The 19085-nt window shown below is 34.5% G+C and overlaps 3 protein-coding genes across 5 annotated transcripts; 1 reads left to right on the top strand and 2 right to left on the bottom strand.

Annotated features, from left to right (window-relative positions):
* The first annotated feature begins 1539 nt into the window (after positions 1-1539).
* On the top strand, positions 1540-3201 carry LOC9316755. Of its 2 annotated transcripts, none has more exons than XM_021029377.1 (7): positions 1540-1843; positions 2035-2077; positions 2183-2270; positions 2358-2420; positions 2524-2619; positions 2704-2781; positions 2899-3201. In XM_021029377.1, the coding sequence occupies exons 1-7, from the start codon at positions 1771-1773 to the stop codon at positions 2983-2985; spliced, it is 528 nt and encodes a 175-aa protein (XP_020885036.1). In that variant the 5' UTR covers positions 1540-1770; the 3' UTR covers positions 2986-3201. The 2 variants fall into 2 exon arrangements, with proteins under 2 accessions (XP_020885036.1, XP_002878867.1); XM_002878821.2 differs by having other exon boundaries at positions 1542-1843; positions 2178-2270.
* Positions 3202-3357: 156 nt separating this feature from the next.
* LOC9314935 (V-type proton ATPase subunit c''2) lies at positions 3358-4759 on the bottom strand. Its single transcript, XM_021029378.1, has 4 exons — positions 4436-4759; positions 4267-4344; positions 3920-4090; positions 3358-3821 (listed from the first exon to the last, which is right to left on the bottom strand). The coding sequence occupies exons 1-4, from the start codon at positions 4558-4560 to the stop codon at positions 3656-3658; spliced, it is 540 nt and encodes a 179-aa protein (XP_020885037.1). The 5' UTR covers positions 4561-4759; the 3' UTR covers positions 3358-3655.
* Positions 4760-7231: 2472 nt separating this feature from the next.
* Positions 7232-9626, bottom strand: LOC9316756 (probable protein phosphatase 2C 22). Of its 2 annotated transcripts, none has more exons than XM_021029757.1 (4): positions 9110-9626; positions 8766-8966; positions 8449-8660; positions 7232-8083 (listed from the first exon to the last, which is right to left on the bottom strand). In XM_021029757.1, exons 1-4 carry the CDS (start codon positions 9287-9289, stop codon positions 7507-7509), a joined length of 1170 nt encoding a protein of 389 aa, XP_020885416.1. In that variant the 5' UTR covers positions 9290-9626; the 3' UTR covers positions 7232-7506. The 2 variants fall into 2 exon arrangements, with proteins under 2 accessions (XP_020885416.1, XP_020885415.1); XM_021029756.1 differs by having other exon boundaries at positions 8766-8972; positions 9110-9624.
* Positions 9627-19085: the final 9459 nt, after the last annotated feature.

The following is a 19085-nucleotide window of genomic DNA, read 5'->3' on the forward strand; positions in this document are numbered from 1 at the left end:
AGTGATATGGATAGTAGCCAAACCATTACTGAAAATGATAATATATGTTGCATGGAAACAAAAACGGATACGCATAAACAAAATGTTTCAGAAATGGGAAACGATCTTTTCCTAAAATTAGGAAATAGAAATGTTTTGGAAACGTATATATAGAAAAAAAAACATCAAACACAAAAATCATAGTAAAAAAATAAAAATGAAACAACAAATCCAAAACATAAATATTAATTAGGTTTTTAGGTATTATATGTATCATAAATCCTTACATTTCTAGATTACTTATATATTAAGTTTCCCAAAAAAAAAAAAAGATTCCATCGCGTTTCTAAATAAAAAAAATATTGTTTCGCGTCTCCGTAACGTTTTTCGTGTTTCCATGAGTTTCTAGAAACGAATTTCGGGAAAAGTTTCCATGCAACATAGATGAGAACAGGGATGTCTAAGTTGGTATTGTTAATGAAAATTTGATTGATTTTAAAAGAGTGCGACCGGTTGTGGGAAAACCAGTCAACTCCTAGCGAGTGCTCAGTGTTGTGTGTGACTGTGGTGCAGATTAGGCCTGAGATTAATATCCGCTATCCGCGGATATCCTTATCCGTATCTGGTTTTCGATCCGAAAAACGGATACGGATACGGATAATAAATAACGGATATTTTAAAAATGGATACGGATTTGGATACTCTTAAAAATGAGAGCCGGATAACGGATATCCGTTTTTTTCTTTTAAAGGTTTTATAAGTTATGATTTATATCTTAAAGCCCAAATAGAAATCTGTAAGCCCATCATTTTTAAATGTTTTAATATTAAAAAAAAAATCAAAACCCTAAGAAACCAAAAACAAAACTATTCTTCTTCATCTTCCTTGCTGTGCCGCCGTTGCCTAAGAAGAAGACTTCTCTCATCACTGCAAAATTCTCTCTTTATTCCTAGCATATTCTCTCTGTTTCGGTACTAGGCTCCTTCTGTCTCTAAATGTTTGTGAAATCTCTGATGGATATGTTAGGTTTTTCAATTGGATTCCATTTGGAAAAATTATGAGTGCATGCTTTACCTGTAATTGAACTTAGATTTTGATTCTCTCGTATAATTAAGGAATTAAATATGAACACGTCTTGTTAAATCATGGGTTTGTTTCTGTATTGTAGGAATGGCTTGATTTTTGAATTAGATGATTTTAATGTCATTGCTCGTTATAGAAATGTTAATCTCTCTTTCTTTTTTCAGATTACAAGGAGAATTTAAGAAGAAAAGAAGAGAAGAAGAGCGTCACCTAAATCTTTTGAATGTTTTGCTAATTTGATAAACTTCTTGTTACTTTATGAGCTTTTAAAGCTTTTTGTATGTCTGATATTAAAGATTTTAAGATTTTAAAACTTTATTTACGGATATTCGCGGATATCCAGATTTTTAACGAATATCTAGATACCGGATATCCGGAATTTCTGGATGCGGATACGGATATTAATTGGCGGATAATACGGATATGGATATCCTAAAAAACCGGATATCCTCTCCGTTTAAGGGCCTAGTTCAGATAATATCTTAACCGGCTTCAAATTTAAAATCCACCTCGGTTAGCTTTATTTTCTGGTTTGATTCCGTGTCTATCTCTCCATATCTCGGCGCCGTTTTATCGGACGGTCGAAACTAAAATTGAAAGACGACGGCCGGCGACAAAAATCATCAGAACCGAGTCTAACGATGTCGTTTTGGTCACTCGTGCTTCCATCTCCACCTTCCTCCTTATCTGCTAAACTCAAACCTTTCAATGACTCCGGAAGACTTCATCGTAATCTCGTACGAGCTTCTTCCGATGTTCCCGATTTCATCTCTGCCGATTGGTACCGCCTTTAATTTCCTCGATTTTACTGTGTTTCAAGCATTGGGTGTTACTGGGTTTTAGCTTCGACAGATCCAAATATTGATTTTGGTTCCATGTATCAAAATTCGATTTTGCAAAGCCATAGTCCTTTCTATGTTTCTCCATCATTTTTGCTTCATAATTTATGTTGTTAGATTGATGGTGTTACAGGTTGGAGAGTCGTAGGAAACGACCTTTTGGCCCCAGACTTGATGTAATGATACAGTATTTATTGCATAAGCTTGGAACATTAGATTGCTTTGTCTCTGTTGTAGTGTATTGATCCGAGTTTTAGATCTTTTTTTCGGTCATAGTTTAGTGCGGGAGACGCTGTTCGACATCAGCTTGATGCATTGAAGTATAATGATCATCCTCGTGATGATTATGGCATCGAGGTCATGTATCGGGTAAATCACATCACAGACTTCCTTGATGCTTCTTTTGATTCTTACAACTTCTGTGATGATTTTGACATCTTTTTGTTGAAATAACAGTTTGCTGGATTTGATCCATTCGAGAGATCCACCTATTTCGGTCCTTTCTTTGATCTAGGACAGGTTTATTTTAAACCTTTTCTTTTCTCGAAACTTTGATGATCATATTGCTCCTTATAGCTACTAGCTAAGGTTCTTATCCCTTGGTTCTCATTGGTTGGTGCAGTTTGAAAGATTTAGGCGTATTTTTCATCACTCGTCTTACCGTGTGTTGCTTAGTCACAAGGACAGAAAAATCTTAAGTAGTTTGTTCGTGGAGGAGGTATCATCTCTTGTTTGAATATGTTACAATCAATATAGAGCTCTCCCTTGTTGTCTCATGATACTCTCTTTTTTCGATATACAGAATCGTTTCAAGCAGAGGATTTGGATTCAGGGAAATCGACCTGAGGAAGAAGAGATATTTGAATTCACAATGTTCCAGGTTGGTTCCTATGTCACTATAGAGACCCTAAGGGCTTTGAACGGTTTATATTTTGTGGATTTGTGATCTGCAGTGATGATGATGCTTAAATATTAAATCATTTGTGTGTAATGATAGCGGATAGGTGGTTCATGGGATGGTTATTGGTTGACGGAAAGCTTGCTTCATGACGGAGATGTGTTTTCAGGAGGAATGGCTTACTGATTCAACGGTTGAGCTTCATCTCTTTTGCGGGTTATCGATTTGTTCGGTCTCTGATAATGTGCATAAATAATGTGCGACAGACTTGTAAGTTAATGTTAATATTAGTCTATTAGAATTAGATGTTGCTGTGTAGGAAACAATACGAACATAGTAGCTTCTTATGAATATAAGTTATATATTGATGAAATCGAGCTTTGTGTTGACAGTTGCATATAACAGCAGCTTCTTTTGCTACAAAGAGCTTTATGTTTAGCGTTTTTTTTGTCTATTAATCTATGTATTGTAAAGTATGAAAAATGTATTGTTATCTTTTGTAATTTTCTCTCACATATGTACACCCAAAATACACATATTGAGTTTGACAACAATAGAAGCCTGAAGAGTTTAAGTTCATTCAATGCTCAGTAACAATATACACACTCTTATCATTTGTCACAAAAGAACCAAAGAATACAAACATGAAGAGGTTTCTCCAAGTGACTTATTCCCAAGTTTGAACATTACCAAAAAATAAGGATTCACAGAGAATCTTAATCACACATGGTTTTGTCTTCTACACGAGATATAGCAGCAAAGAAGATAAACAAAGAAGTGTAATTCTTCCAGGATTTTGAAAAATAGATCATAAAAGGTATAGAGTATAAGTACCATAAGTCCAGTTTATATATCTCTATTTTGTAGGCCATGTAGCTTGAGCCGACATAATGATCCCAACGATAACTCCAAACAACCCGAGAGCACTCCCAAAGATCTCAATCACAAGAATCTTGACAAAGAGCGTCGAGTTCTGAGCATCAGACAAGGCACAACTGCTTCCAATGATTCCTACACATAATCTACAAAAACAAATCCCCATAAACAGTGAGATTTCCATGTTTACAAAGGTTCAGGATGAACCATATGAGAAAGAGAGGATGAAGAAGAAGATACAGACCCGCATACAAGGTTTGCGAATCCAACTATAATTCCAGAAGCAAAGATTGCATATCCAGCTCTTAGAGACTCAGCATCATACATTTTCGATGATGGTACACTCTCTAACTTCGTTTGTAGTATGATTGCAACAATAACACCGTATATAGCCACCGCTTCACAGAAGATTACACTGAAAAAAACAGTTCCAAAAACAATGAACAAACAGAGTTCTAGCATCTAAATTAGAGCCAATGTGACAAATCCTAGGTCAACATTTCTTTCTTCAATATCCTATACTACAATCTAACGGTATACTCATTGTTTCACACAAATTTACTGAAATTGAAATTGAATCGAAGGCAAAACCTGATGAGATTCTTGGAAGTGATACGAGGAGCTTCAATGGCGGCACCGATCAAACTACTTCCGGTAATGTAAATTCCCCTAAACCATTGAGAGAGAGATCAAATTGCTTTCGTAAATACGATGATTTCTCAAATCAATTTGGGAGGAGGAGAAGAAGAGAAGGATTTACCAGGCGGCACCAAGAACGGAGACACCGATGGAGATGGCGATTCCGATGGCGGAGAAAGTGTACGGAGAGATTCTCACCAGAGCCGCGCCCCATGAACTCGCATGAATAGCCACCACACCGGACATTTTCTCTCTCTATCTCTTTGATTTGAATCTGATTTGTTTCTTTCTCTCTCTTTCGGAGGAGGAGAAAATTAACAGAGCCTGTGCGATCTGAGATTGAGCAACTGCAATCACGCGCTGATGAATGCGCGTGAATTCACTTACCATCGTATAGGCCTCGTAACCGATTCGAATAGCCCACTTTGATCGGCCTATTGGGCCTCGTTCTATATCAGAGACAATCCTTTTTTTTGGTGAGCAGAGGGGATATCAGAGACAATCTCGTTGAGTGCTTCAAGATGTTTGCCCATTTACCAAGATTTATTTTTGTTTTTCGCCAGTCGAACATATTTGATGTAATCCTATTATGATAATATTCAACTACCTATTAAGTCTAGAACTATTATCTGGGATCTACTCCAAAAAATAAGATTTCCGAGGTAGACAGATTCGGATTCGGATAGTTCGAAAATTTACAACCGGATATCGGGATCCATACTTATAATTTTTTATAGTTTATGGACATGTGGTTTATAAAATATAATTAGTTAATTTTGTTAGTAGGCCAAACAAATTCCTTTATAAAATTGGAATCCACAGCGGACGGTTTTGCATATACGACATCCGTATGATGGACATGTTCTCCTTGCAATTCATAAGACCACGACGAACGACTCTGCCTACAATAGTCTATATATACTATAAGTTTTGAATCACTAATCTACAAAAAATGTGTTTCTAGTAGTCGAAGTCCAAATCTAATTAGAAGTATTAATAAACTTTTAAGTACCGTTTAGTAACGCTATTACTTTAGACTGTAAAGACTTTGGTTGTACAAACTTTGACTTGATAAACTTTGACTTAGGGACTTTAACTATAGAAATATACGACCGATTGATGAGATTGTGGTTGTCAAATTTGTGATTTTAAATAATATAAATTGTTCAGGATTTAAAATAATATATGAATATTGCAAATTTATCAGATTTCTTCATCTTAACATCAAATTTAAATTTTGTTTTTTTCTCCTTTATGCAGAGAAATGGATCTTAAAATAATATAAAAAAAAATTAAATTGTATTTATTTTTAATTTCTTTTTAATTAATTCATTAATGAATTTGATGAGAAGTTTTACATTTGGGAGATAAAAAAGAGAGAAAAAACAGTTAATTTTTATTTTTAAGATGAGGTTTAGGAGACTTTAAAGAAAAATGAATGTAACAAAACAAAAATAGAACAAAATTGACAGTGAAAAAAAAAACTTTTAAGATTTTAAAATAATTAAAGTGTGATTGGTAAAAATCAAACTTTGAAGAGTAAAAAAAAATTCATAGCTATTAAAATATCCACCAATCACCCATTTAATCAACCACTAAATCATGCGGATTTCCACCAAAAAATTAGTCAAAAGATCACTACTACCTACTGAATAAAAGATGTTAAAGAAGCAAAGTAGGATACATCAAAGCATGCAACAAAATTGCTTAATCAAAGCTAAAAAATTCTTCATTTCCATAGTCTTCAACAATCTATTCCACAGCTGCAATATTTTTTTTTCTTTTTTCTATGCTCAGTCAAAGCGTTTGATCATTCTCAAAAATTTCGTCCCACAAAGGGACTACTTGCCAATGACGTTGTCAAAATATCGGCTCTTCCTATCGGGAGTTAAATAATTAACTCAAAGAGACCAAGCTTCATCATCATTACATAAACAGGATCGAAGTGAGTTTCCACAGCTACAATTTATTGTCCAAAGCAAAAAAATTGATTCTCAAGCCCTTCGACAGTGATTTTATTATCCTTACCCTTAGGATTTTCTGCAAGTTTGTTTTGTTCTTCTTTTTTTGTTGTTTTTTTTTTTTATCTATTACAAATTCTCTAGAAACTTATTTCTATCAGTTTCTTTTTTTTAAAGAGACTGTTTTGTTGATGCCGCTTGGACTAGGTTAGACTCCACTTATATATTTACTCTTTTTTTTCAATTTATTTTCGGTCTTCTATTTGTTTGATATTAAAATTGTGTAAATGTGACTATAATAAATTATTTATAGTTGTAAGATTGATAATATATATGGGTTCCTAGTTGAGTTTAAAAAATAAATATTGGCCATTATTTGTACATTTTATAAAACCCTTAAATCTATACATAACATGTTATATGGTTGAATATGAGTTCACGTAATACATAGAGTTTAATATAATCAATGTTAAATTTTGGAAAGATATAATAGTCATCAATACCAGAACCTAAGACCATTGTTGGTTGTTTCAGAAGCTTTGCTCTGATATGGCTCATGAATTTCTTGCTAGGATTAGATTGAATAATACGGCGGATTTGGGATATGGGCGATAAACAATTCTAATCAATTAGTTGCTTAATCAAGTTAATCAGACCATTGGGAATCATGATTGACTTACCATTTATGCCTAACTACTTAGAAAAAATTGTTGATGGAACGATTTTTCTGTTCGATTCAGTTCCTATATGAAAATAATCTATATTTATCTTTTGAACTATATTGTTTAAGGTATTACAAGTTGAAGCATCTCTTAGGGATTAACCCTAATCTCATGTGTATATAAAATGTTGCATAGCATATCAAGAGACATTTTATCATGGCAATGCTTATTGTGATCGAAGCCGACTCTCTTAAAACAGAGATTGCAAGGGAAACATATCTAGCCAGTCATATGTACAAGAACACAACATATTCAGTAAAGGGAGGAATGAGGATTCCGGTTTAGTTACAAAACAAATGAGACTGAAGCAGAATTATTATTATGCAAAAGTGACAAAAAAAATATATCCTACCAAACAATAAATTATTGTATGCCGCCTCATGTTATAAGTTACTCAAATTGCAAGAATTTAACAGAACAAAACCTCCAAAACCAAAACTATAAATTGTAAGAAAAGACAAAACAAAAACAGAGAATCAATCATTCGTCACCATCCCCATGTCCCCCAATTAATTCCCCAAGCCATCTAAGTAGCTCTGTAGATCTTTCAAACCCTCCGCCGAGAAGCTTCTGTGAACTCTCAGCCTCGGTGCTACCAAGTTTGGTGGTGGCTGTGGTTGAAGACACACAACCACTGCCGTAACATTATCCGCACTCTTCCTCTTCAAAGCTTCCTCAACCAGCTCTTTACTACACATGACTGGGTCATTGTGCTCTTGTAGTCTCCTTCTGGCAAAATCTACAGCATTCTGGCTCATGAACACATCCCAAACCCCATCACACCCGATTATGAGGAACTCGTCCTCTTCTGTTAGTTTAGTTGTCATGAGCTCAGGCTCTGCAATGAGAGGTCCACAATCAGAACCATCTTTCTTCTTCTTCATGCCTTCCATATGAAAGTCACCGAGGGCACGAGCCACATTAAGTTGTCCATTTAGATAACCGTCGAATACATATCCACCCGACGCCTCAATGCGTCTTCTCTCCTTACTGCTCATGGGTTTGTGGTCTCTTGACATTTCAATGGCTTTTCCCTGACGGGATAAGACTGCTCTACAATCTCCAGCGTTTGCTACCACCAACGACCTGTTATCAGAAAACTAAATGTTAACATGGTACAAAAAAGATTTAATACCAGCACAATAATAGAGTAAGAAATGAGCAAGTACATATGAGACTCGAACAGCTAATCTTTATCTGAGTATCAATATACACAAACTTTGATAAAAGGTAGACACATAAAGCTGAGACAATAACTACATTATAGCAGCAGCAGCGAATACGGGCAGATATTATGCATACTACATGCATCTATTCCCAAATAGATTCTTCCTTACATGGGAGACAACACAACTAGCTGGCTAAAAATAAAGAGAATGTGCTACACATTGCTAGCCTAGTTATGCAGTCTTAGGTACTAGTCATCAATTATAAGAGTTGAATTTGCTAACCTCCCAAAAAGAATAGCTGCCAAAGCAGTAGTTCCTGAAGCAAGGCTCCCATCCAATGAACACGCCTCTAAGAAGGCAGTGTCTGTTTGAAGAAATGCTGAAGACAACACCTTATTGATTTCACTAGGAAACTCTTGATCTTCAACAATGTACCTCGGTATATGGTGACATGCAAAATCAGCAGCATGCTTCCCACCATGTCCATCAAATACCTAATACAAAACAAAAATGAATAAGAGATCCCCGACTTAGTGTCATATCTAGATCGCTTGCATTGCAATTGCGGCAACAAAATAATGTACAAATCAAGAATTTACCCCATAAAAGGCACTTGGACCGGCCTCAGAATTCAGAAGTCCAAAGCTATCCATGAAATTATCAACGCATAGATAAGCATCTTCCATGCTTGACCTGGATCCAATATCAGACCAAGCTCCAGAACGCATAGCAGGAACAAACTCAGACTTGTTCTTCTCTAAAGTAAACTCATTCTCAACAGATATATCTGACACCTTTGTCTTCACCTACCAAACAAAATCAATTACAAAACCTCAAACATCTCTTAATGACACATTTAAAACATAAACTTACTACCTTAATTAGTATTGAATTATTACCAAAATCAACATTCAATACACAAAACTAAAGATATGAATCTTACGAGAGATGGGTGTCGAACCAGTGACCTCTTATTACACGGAGCCAACGATCGCTCGCCGTCGAAGCTTTGCTTGTATACGGCAGCGGCGGAGGAAGAAGAGAAAGAGAGTGGATTCGGCGGTTTACCGCCGTAACTCGAACTCCCATTCTCTGGATCAGAAATTCTTCTAGTTTCTTCCATATTGAAACATCATCGCATGAAAATTGTATAAGCAATTAGAGAAACAGCTTACGAGTCAACTCACGAGTCAGTGAGTCGATTAAAAGGATTTATCGGAGAATGTAGCTTTAGATGAGAGATTCGTAAACAATGGATTAACAAAATCGAAGCAAGGTTTACACGAATTTTAGGGTTTAAGAAAAATTAGGGTTTTGTAGCAGAAATTAGAACACGCTGAGAGAGAGAGAGAATAAAACAGTTCGCCGGCGAAGGCGAGAAATACGAGTCCGACGGTTATTTAAAAGGCAAAAGAGATAAAGAAAAAAAGGAAGCTTAACGTGAAACACAAACGTCGGCGTATTCTTTACTTTTTTCTTTGCTTTTTTTTTTCCTTTTTGTTTTTGAGGGAGAGATTTTGTTTTTAATTGAAAAAGGGGAAAATATTTTCATATTGTATAGCAGAAGTAAAGATAATATTTTGAAAAATCACAAGAAAGGAAATCTGACACATTAAGAAAAATAGCGAAAAGATTTTGAGTTTAAGTTGACAAAATTGAATTTTAGCAATTTTTAGAGATTTTTTTACTTTTCTTTTTATTGTTTTTTTTTTACGTCTAAATTTATTATTTATTGCAAATTATGAGAACTGTTACATAGACGATTCTACAACGGACAATTCCTTCCGACCCTTATTAGATCTACGACAGACTAAATAAGGGTCGTGGATCCACGACAGACTAAATACTAGTGTCCACTAGTAATAAATACTAGTGTGCACTAGTAAAATTTGCTGTAAAATTTATTGCTAGTGCTTAAATATCTATACCTTATGTGCTATTTTTCTAAATACTTTTTACTTTGATGGTCACCAAATTTACTCTAAGAGAAACTAGAATCAGTCTCATGGTAGTTGTTAGGAAATATTTGAATATTGTTTCGCCATTAGAAACTTTTTTGTGTAGATATTTTCCTGAAAACGATGGTTACTTATCTCCTACTAATTAAATGGACCGACAAGAAGCTTGTTGACGTGGTAACAAGTGATGACACATGCTAATTGGGCTATCATTATCAAATAATTTGTTCTCTACGCGTGATACGTGTACGTGTTGTTATTAATTTAGACGTAGCAACTAGCAAACATATTCACGACTATTGTTCAAATATATTTGTCTTTGTATGGACCTAACACTTCCAATGTTATTTGCTATTGGGTCAAGTCCATTCTTTTCTAGGTCGTCCATTCTTTGGGCTTTAGTTAAGTATAGAGAATGAACTTATGAACACATATTGGAAGGAAATTTTTGATGTGTTTTGTACTCACCATACATGTATATGAGAGAATTATATTTCATGGATATGGAATCTATACTATTAATTGGGAATCACTAAATAATAAAAGACCTTTAAGTTGTAAAATATTACATAGGATGTCATTGGTTATTTAAAATTTGAAGAAAGATTAAAATATTTTACATTTAAATTAGAATTTAAATGATATCAATTTTTAAATATCTTTTTCTAAAAACGGGTAGTTTAGATTTTAAAATATTTCCTTAACAAAACTATGCTAATTAATTCTGATTGGTACACATGAAAAAAAGGATTTTAAATTTTGATTGTCCAAATATGAAAAACCATTTAGTATATTTTTCATACTAAATTAAACTATACTTCCATCCTTTAAAATATAGCATATCCAACAAATAATTTTTGGATTTTAGATTTGTAAATATCTAGAAAATATTTCCAATAAAGATTAAAATATTTTACATTTTAATTAGAATTTAAATGATATAAATTTTAAAATATCTTTTTTTAAATGGGTCGCTTCATTATTTATAATATATATCATTAAACTAAATTTGAATTATATAAAAGAAAATATATTTTTAAAATGTATTTTATTAATAGCTACTATATCTCCAAATTATTTTATTTAGAGCCAAATAAATTAATATATTTCAAATCAAATAAATTATTTTATTTCGTATCAAATTGTTACACACTTTTGGAATATACATTTTTCTAAATTCGATTATTTTATTTTTCATCAAAACATTAAAATATAATTTAAATACCAATGTTATAAATTTTCAATACAAATATTTCAAAATGAGAAACTATTATTCACACCAATATTCTTATTTTTGTTTTAAATTTGAATAGCTTCTTTTTTGGAAACAAACATTAAAAAGATTTTTTAACATTTTATATAAATATTATGCATTTATACATACATCCAAAATGACTAATTTAAATTACAAGCTGTTAAAAGATGTACACATTAATTACAATTAATTCAAAATGATTATTTAAAACTTATTCACATTAAACCTCTCTCTTCATTTTAAATTTTGTTAAGATTCGTTTTAAAAAATTATGGAGCAAGTTTGTCAAATAAATTTAAGATATCTATATTTAATAAATTGTCTCATATTAGCAATGCATTCTCTTATGAGACATGAAGTGGGTGTAATTCCGTTTGGTTTCGCTAGATTAAAACCAAACAGAAAATTAAACTAAATACCCAATTAATATGAGTTTGGGTCATAAATACTATATAAAATATATTTGTTTACATCAATCTAACCTATATTATATTTCAATATAAGAATTTTTCTAATCTATTCTTCAGTTCAAACTCCAAAATTTAACTTATGGTTCACATTTTATGACATTCTACACTTTTTTGGATACATTATAATTTATATACTATAATATATATATATATATATATAGATATATTTATATCACCAAAAAATAAAATAATTTTTATTACAACACATTTCATAAAATATAAAACCCCGCACGTACATGCGGGTCATGATCTAGTGTAACAATAAAAGGATAGTAATCTTGAGGATACATATAAGTCCATGTTGCCTAGTAGTAGAGACATGCATGGATATATGGTGTGCGTATTTTCCATAAACATATATTACTTTATAGTTTTAACACTCAAAAAATATGGTAAACACCCGGATATTTTAAGGGTTTAACTCAATCAAAAAAAAAAAAAAAAAAAAAACAGAAAGAGAAAAACGAATTATTTCTACAAAGAAAAGTGTTTTTATTTTCCTCTTTGAACATTACAACAAATGTATAAGTTTATGCTTCAATTTTTCTATCTGCATTTTTTACATTTTGTGTCAATTTTTTTTTTTGTGTGACACTTTCCTTTGGACATCAATATTCAAATTGTTATTTGCAAAACAAAAGTTCTGGCTCACAAACAACTTTTAAGAAAAAAAGTTGTTGGGTAAGATAAAAAGACTATAACCACACAAAATCATCCTCTAATGACCAGTGTAACAATTTATAGGTCTCACCAATGACAGATTTCAATGTGTAGATATGTTTCATAAATATCGTGGTAAGATCATCTCCAATGTATTTTCTATTTTTTTATTTTTTCTTCTAAAATATAAGGCATATTCGTTACAGAGTCGCCAACAACACGTACATCGACTAGAAAAGTAAAGCTAATTTTTTTAATTCATTTTGGATTCAGCGATAAGTCATCCTGTAAAAGAGGAAGAGCAGCAACGTCCGTACCGGTGGAAGACTGTTAGTAATCGAGAATCTCCATGGAAGGAGAGAGCGAAGGAGGAAGAAGAAGATAAGATATTTCTGTTATTACTTCCTCAATCGTAAAATGTGTACATGGTTAAGCTTATATACTAAAGAACTAAACCAGATACAATAACCAAAGTAAACCAATTCTACTCATATTCTAATACTCCCCCTCAAGATGAGAAGGGATTCTCATCTTGGACATGAAAACTTCAACTAGTCTTGGTAAAGAATGATCCAAAATTCTCAGTCCAATAATGTCAATGTCGATGCTCTGTCCTTGTAAAAAAAAAAAAAGTGAAGCCACCTTTGATGTTGCAGTAGCAGCTATGTGCTCCAAAGAACAGTGGCGATCTTGTGCCAACAATATCCATAGAGGAACTTGACGCACAAATTTGGGCAGCAGCAGAAAAAAGAGCGAGTGAGTATACCGGATGTGAAACAGGATCCTTAAACAACCTCATCAAACACTTGCATACAAAGCTTATTGTTTGAGAAATAGAGGCCACAATTGTCACTGTCATCTTCACCACAGTTTCATTGTACCCATCAACACTACTCCAACTTTGCTGAACCACCACTTCATGGCAATCAAGTCCATACAACATAGGATTTGGCCGTAGTGGATTTTATGTCAACAACAACTCAAGTGTTGCACACAAGGCAAACACAACATCACTGTGAATCTCTATCCTCCTACATGCAATCACAACCAATAGAAAACACTTCAACCAGCCAAAGAGTTCTTGCGGAAAGCACAAACCATGTCCAGCAAAATCAAAATCTGCCATCATAAGGAGGGGCCAACACTCTCAATCCTCCAGAGTTTATTAACATTTCCACATAAACTTCATAAACCAGTAACTCCAATTGCAGAAAGCCATAGCAATCATCTCCATAGAGGTCTAAGCAGCTTATAACAACAACAAACTTAAAATTCTCCCCCTGTCTTAAAGGATTCTGATGCCTAAAACTACTTTCTGAAATTGTATATTGGTCATGAACAACACCAAACCATAAGGTGGATGACTCAACAAAGAATCTAAATCTTGTGAACTTGCAGAAGTCATAAATGAGAATCAAGCAATTCTTGTTGCATCCTCTAGAAACTTGCTGCTCATATGTTCGGAATGTGAAGACAAGATACTCTAGCAACATTACTAACCATCTGTCACCAATTCCATATTCAACATTCTGTTGAAAACTTCCTATCGAAACCTTCATCTCTCTAATAACACATCCACATTCCAAAAATCTCCATATTGAAACAACATCATCGACAGAGATATATCTAGAAGCTATACGCTTAAAGAGAGATTTCAGAAATTGTACCAAACCAACAAAATTGCATCGCGGAAGCAAATCGGAACAATTCTCCGGTGGTCGAGATAGAGATCCAAAGATATAACCATCAAATCCAGAAGAAACACGATTGATAACAATCGAAGAAGAATCACGACACGAAATCTCTCGATGCGAACGAGATCTACTAGGGCGAGGTGAAACATTCTCTGGATCAGTAGTTGAGTTGCGATTTCTGGGTTTGGATCGTTTCTTCGTCATCGGAGGAAACACACGATCAATGGATAGAAGAAAGATGACTACAACAAGCTGAAATCGCATCATGAACTCCAATCTTGACGAAAATCAAGCTCAAATCTTCGAAATTGACCGTACGACGCCGTAATCTTCGAACGGACCGGAATCGAGATCGGAGTTGAATCGCCGGAGAATTTAGGTCATGAATCGGTTGAGCTTGGGCTCAACGCTCTGATACCATGTTAGTAATCGAGAATCTCCATGGAAGGAGAGAGCGAAGGAGGAAGAAGAAGATAAGATATTTCTGTTATTACTTCCTCAATCGTAAAATGTGTACATGGTTAAGCTTATATACTAAAGAACTAAACCAGATACAATAACCAAAGTAAACCAATTCTACTCATATTCTAATAAAGACGACGCTGGATTTTCCAGCGACACTTAAATTGGAGTTGTCATGAAGAAATTAAATAAAAGAAAATGCTGGTGCGACATAAAAAAGAGAAACTAAGTGCAAATTTTAGTCGCCGTACGTGTCGCCAGACCCGTCTCAAAATTATATTGGACCTTGTGCCCAAATCTAAAAAAAGTCAAATCTTACATAGAAATTCAAAAATATGGACCCTTTCCTATTAATTTTTAAAATTTAAGGCTCTTTTATCTAAAGAATTTTTTTTCAAAAAAAAAAAGAGCCAGTGCTTTGGCACTTTGAGCACATGCTCTAAGCCGGCCATGCGTGTCGCTGGCGACTCTGTAACGAGCAGGTCCATAGTAAATCTAAAATAAAGTAGGGAACTCTTTAATGTATCATTCTACTTTTTTCTCTAAAAAAATTTAGTGTAAAAAATAGAGTTACTCCAAATATAGAGTAATCTTATTATTTAGTCTATTTTAGAGTGAGTTATATAGTAGGGTAGAGAGTTTGTTACTCTATAATAAAATTTAGAGGAAAAAAATGATGGGTTGGACTTTGGAGAAGCCCTAAGTAGTGACTTTGTAAAAATTAAGATATATAACATTGTCATATGATCGAACATTTTTCACTTTAATATCTATTTCTAAAACTCTTTTGTATATACAAGGAACGTTGGAGGAATAGGTTTGATATCGTTTATGATATGCCTTTATTTGTAACGACGCATGTAATGTTGTCTTTAAATAAGATAGTTGGTTTTGTACTGACACCGATTCCACTGCTTGCTTAAATATGTTGAGAGACACAACGAAGTTTTTCCTTTAAACAATACACACGAGGGAAAACATACAAATATGTCGTGTAGTATTTAAGGATCGATTCAAAAAGAAATAATGAAACATACTAATCTATTAAGAAACAATTTAAGCTAAGATAGGAATGATGATTTTCGGTTTAAATGCACAAATTCGAATGGTTTACTTGCATGAAGTATGTTAATCAAATCTACTAAGCATGCAAAAATGAGCATAGCAAGACAATACTAACAATAATTAACTAAAGATGGTAAATCCGAAAAATCAATATAATAAAGACATGATTCACATTTTAAGCATTTCGGTCAAGGGAATTACCAATTAATTAAAGATTCTAGAGCAAAAAATAAGCCCAATCTCAAGATAATGAGACACTGATAGAAGAAAATTTGTTATGGAAGAATCGAGAGAGAAAACGTGAAAACATTCTTTCTGTTTTTCATCTTAATCTTCACATTGACTCAGACTCTATTTATATACTAAGTAGAATCCGGTTTACATCATACCAGTTCAATTACAGACTCAATGTACGGTTTAACTAAACCATACTCTATTATTCCCCCTCAAGATGGTACATAAATTGATTTAAGAGCCATCTTGCCAATGAGAAACTTGAACTGAGATGGATAGAGAGGTTTGGTGAACACATCAGTCAACTGGTGCTCTGTGTTGATATGAAGTGTTTTGATCAAACCACTAACAATCCTGTCCCTGACAATGTGACAGTCCAATTCCACATGTTTAGTGCGTTCATGGAAGATGGAATTGTTAGCAATGTGAATAGCAGCCTCTGAATCACAAAAGAAAGCCACTGACTTAGTCTGCTTGGCCTGAAATTCATCAAGTAAGTTCACCAGCCAAGAAATCTCACGAACTGCATACTGCATTGCCCTGTATTCTGACTCAGCAGAGGAATGAGAAGCAACTGGTTGCTTTTTAGATTTCCAGGAAATCAGAGAATTGCCAAGGAACATACAATAACCAGAAGTAGAACGTCTGTAATCACGGTCTGCTCCCCAGTCTGCATCAGTAAAACCCTGAAGGATCAAGTTGGATTCAGAAGAATAAAACAAACCCTCTCCAACAATGCCTTTGAGATAATGCAGGACTTTGTATGCAGCCTTCATATGAGATGCTTTTGGTTCAGATGTGAATTGACAAAGTTTGTTCACCGCAAAAGTGATATCTGGACGAGTGATCGTCAGGTACATTAACTTCCCCACCAGTCTACGATAAGAAGCAGGGTCTTCTACCAGAGGTTCATCTCCATTAGAGACAAGATGAATGCTAGGATCCATGGGAATACTGGAGGGCTTACAAGCCAATAAACCAGCTTCTTCCAAGATGTCCAGAGCATACTTTCGCTGACAAATAGAGATTCCCGCATTTGATCTTGCAATCTCAAGGCCAAGAAAATATTTTAAAGGACCAAGATCTCTGAGCTTAAAAGCTTTTTGTAAATCTTCTTTCAGTGTTGCAACTTCCTCATCATGATTACTCGCAATCACTATGTCATCAACATAGACAAGAACAACCACATACTTACCATTCACATTTCGAAGAAATAATGTATGATCAGCATGAGACTTTCTGAACCCCAAAGACAGCAATGTGGAACTAAATTTTAGAAACCACTGTCGTGAGGCTTGTTTAAGTCCATATAAGGACTTCTTTAGTTTGCAGACAGCATTAGGAGGCAAAGTTTCCCCCTCTTTTGGTGTATATCCAGGAGGTAAATTCATGTAAATTTCTTCATCCAAATCACCATTTAAAAAGGCATTGGAGATATCTAATTGATGAAGACTCCATTTCTTTGCAGCTGCAACAGCTAACAATGTCTTAACTGTTGTCATTTTTGCTGCAGGAGAAAATGTGTCAACAAAATCAATCCCTTCTTTTTGTGTGTAACCTTTGGCCACTAAACGTGCCTTATAGCGCTCCAGACTTCCATCTGAATTTAGTTTCACCTTGTACACCCACTTGCAACCAATAGAATGTTTATTTTGAGGCAAAGAAACAATATCCCATGTGGCTGTACCCTCTAGAGCCTGCAACTCTGCATTCATAGCTTTTAACCAATCATCTGATTTCTTGGCTTGAGAGAAAGAGCTTGGTTCAGCATATTTAGTGACAGAACAGATGTATGCTCGATATGGCTCAGAAAGCTTGTCATAGTTCATATAATCAGCAATGGGATATGTAACCCCTGAAGAAGTCAAGTTGCAGTAGTAATCAGTTAAGTAAGAGGGAGCCTTACTAGAACGCTTTTCATTTCTTGATACATTAGTGGGAGCCGAGACTACAGGAGCAGGGTCTGAAGTAGTGTTGAGATCTGTAGGAGATTCACCACTCAAGACTACAGACTCAACACGTGTAGGATTCACTGCAGGAGATTCAACACTCACAACCGCAGGATCTACACTATGAAGCACTGTAGGAGATTCATCACTCACAACTACAGGTTCAATACTATCAGAATAACTAGTATCTGTAGGCTCATCAATGCTGCCAAAAATGTCTGAAACAGAAGTGGAGTCACCTTTGATAAAAGGGAAAATGGTATCATGGAAAATTACATTCCGTGAAATATGAATAGAATGAGACTCCAAATCAAGTAACTTGTATCCTTTATAACCAGCAGGGTAGCCGAGAAAGACACAAGGCTTTGCTCTTGGTTGAAATTTGGTTCGTCCTTTTGTTGATGTAGAGCTGTAACATAAAGAACCAAAGACACGTAAGTCTCTGTAATCAGGTTTCCTTTTATTTAACACCTCATATGGAGACATGTCCTTGAGAAGTTGAGTAGGCATCCTATTAATCAGAAACACTGCTGTGAGAATGCAGTCTCCCCAATACTCAGTTGGTATGTTAGACTGAAACATGAGGGAGCGAGCAACATTCAAAATGTGCTGATGCTTACGCTCAACCACAGAATTCTGCTCTGGTGTCTCTGGACAGGAATGATAAGGAACTATACCTTTGCGTTTAAACAACTCTACAAACCTTAGCTCAGGTGCATTATCAGATCTTACACCCTTGACTACAGCTTTAACTGTACTTCAATCATCTTTAAGAAATCTGGGAAAACACGCAACACTTCAGCCTTATTCCTCAACAAATAACCCAAGTGACTCTAGTATGATCATCAACAATGGTGAGAAAATATTTATAGCCATCAACTGTAGAAGTTGCAAATGGTTCCCAGATATCCATGTGTAACAATTCAAATGCAGATTCACAAATGTTGTTCTTGGAAGGAAAAGAGAGATGTTTCTGCTTTGCAAGTGGACAAATAGCATAATGAAAAGCCTTTTTATTCCTTTGTTTAAAACCAAGTACATCTGAAATAATGTCACTCCTATAATCAGAGGGATGACCTAGCCTATTATGCCATAAGCTAGAATCAACAACAACATTTGTAGAATATGAAATCTGCGGAGTAAAATCATTGATAACAGTCTTAACATCCAAG

Source organism: Arabidopsis lyrata (genome assembly GCF_000004255.2).
Source record: "Arabidopsis lyrata subsp. lyrata unplaced genomic scaffold ARALYscaffold_4, whole genome shotgun sequence".
NCBI classification, from domain to species: domain Eukaryota; kingdom Viridiplantae; phylum Streptophyta; class Magnoliopsida; order Brassicales; family Brassicaceae; genus Arabidopsis; species Arabidopsis lyrata.

Bases quoted from the DNA above. Each gene is read 5' to 3' on its own strand.
- LOC9316755 (XM_002878821.2), top strand. From the start codon at position 1,704: ATGTCGTTTTGGTCACTCGTGCTTCCATCTCCACCTTCCTCCTTATCT. The intron at 2,078-2,177 runs GTAATGATACAG...TTTCGGTCATAG, and splicing joins CTTTTGGCCCCAGACTTGAT to TTTAGTGCGGGAGACGCTGT. The intron at 2,421-2,523 runs GTTTATTTTAAA...TGGTTGGTGCAG, and splicing joins CTTTCTTTGATCTAGGACAG to TTTGAAAGATTTAGGCGTAT.
- LOC9314935 (XM_021029378.1), bottom strand. From the start codon at position 4,560: ATGTCCGGTGTGGTGGCTATTCATGCGAGTTCATGGGGCGCGGCTCTG. The intron at 4,345-4,435 runs GTAAATCCTTCT...TCAATGGTTTAG, and splicing joins TCCGTTCTTGGTGCCGCCTG to GGGAATTTACATTACCGGAA. The intron at 4,091-4,266 runs GTTTTGCCTTCG...TGTTTTTTTCAG, and splicing joins ACTTCCAAGAATCTCATCAG to TGTAATCTTCTGTGAAGCGG.
- LOC9316756 (XM_021029756.1), bottom strand. From the start codon at position 9,289: ATGGAAGAAACTAGAAGAATTTCTGATCCAGAGAATGGGAGTTCGAGT. The intron at 8,973-9,109 runs GTAAGATTCATA...TTTGTTTGGTAG, and splicing joins TGGTTCGACACCCATCTCTC to GTGAAGACAAAGGTGTCAGA. The intron at 8,084-8,448 runs GTTAGCAAATTC...TTCTGATAACAG, and splicing joins GCAGCTATTCTTTTTGGGAG to GTCGTTGGTGGTAGCAAACG.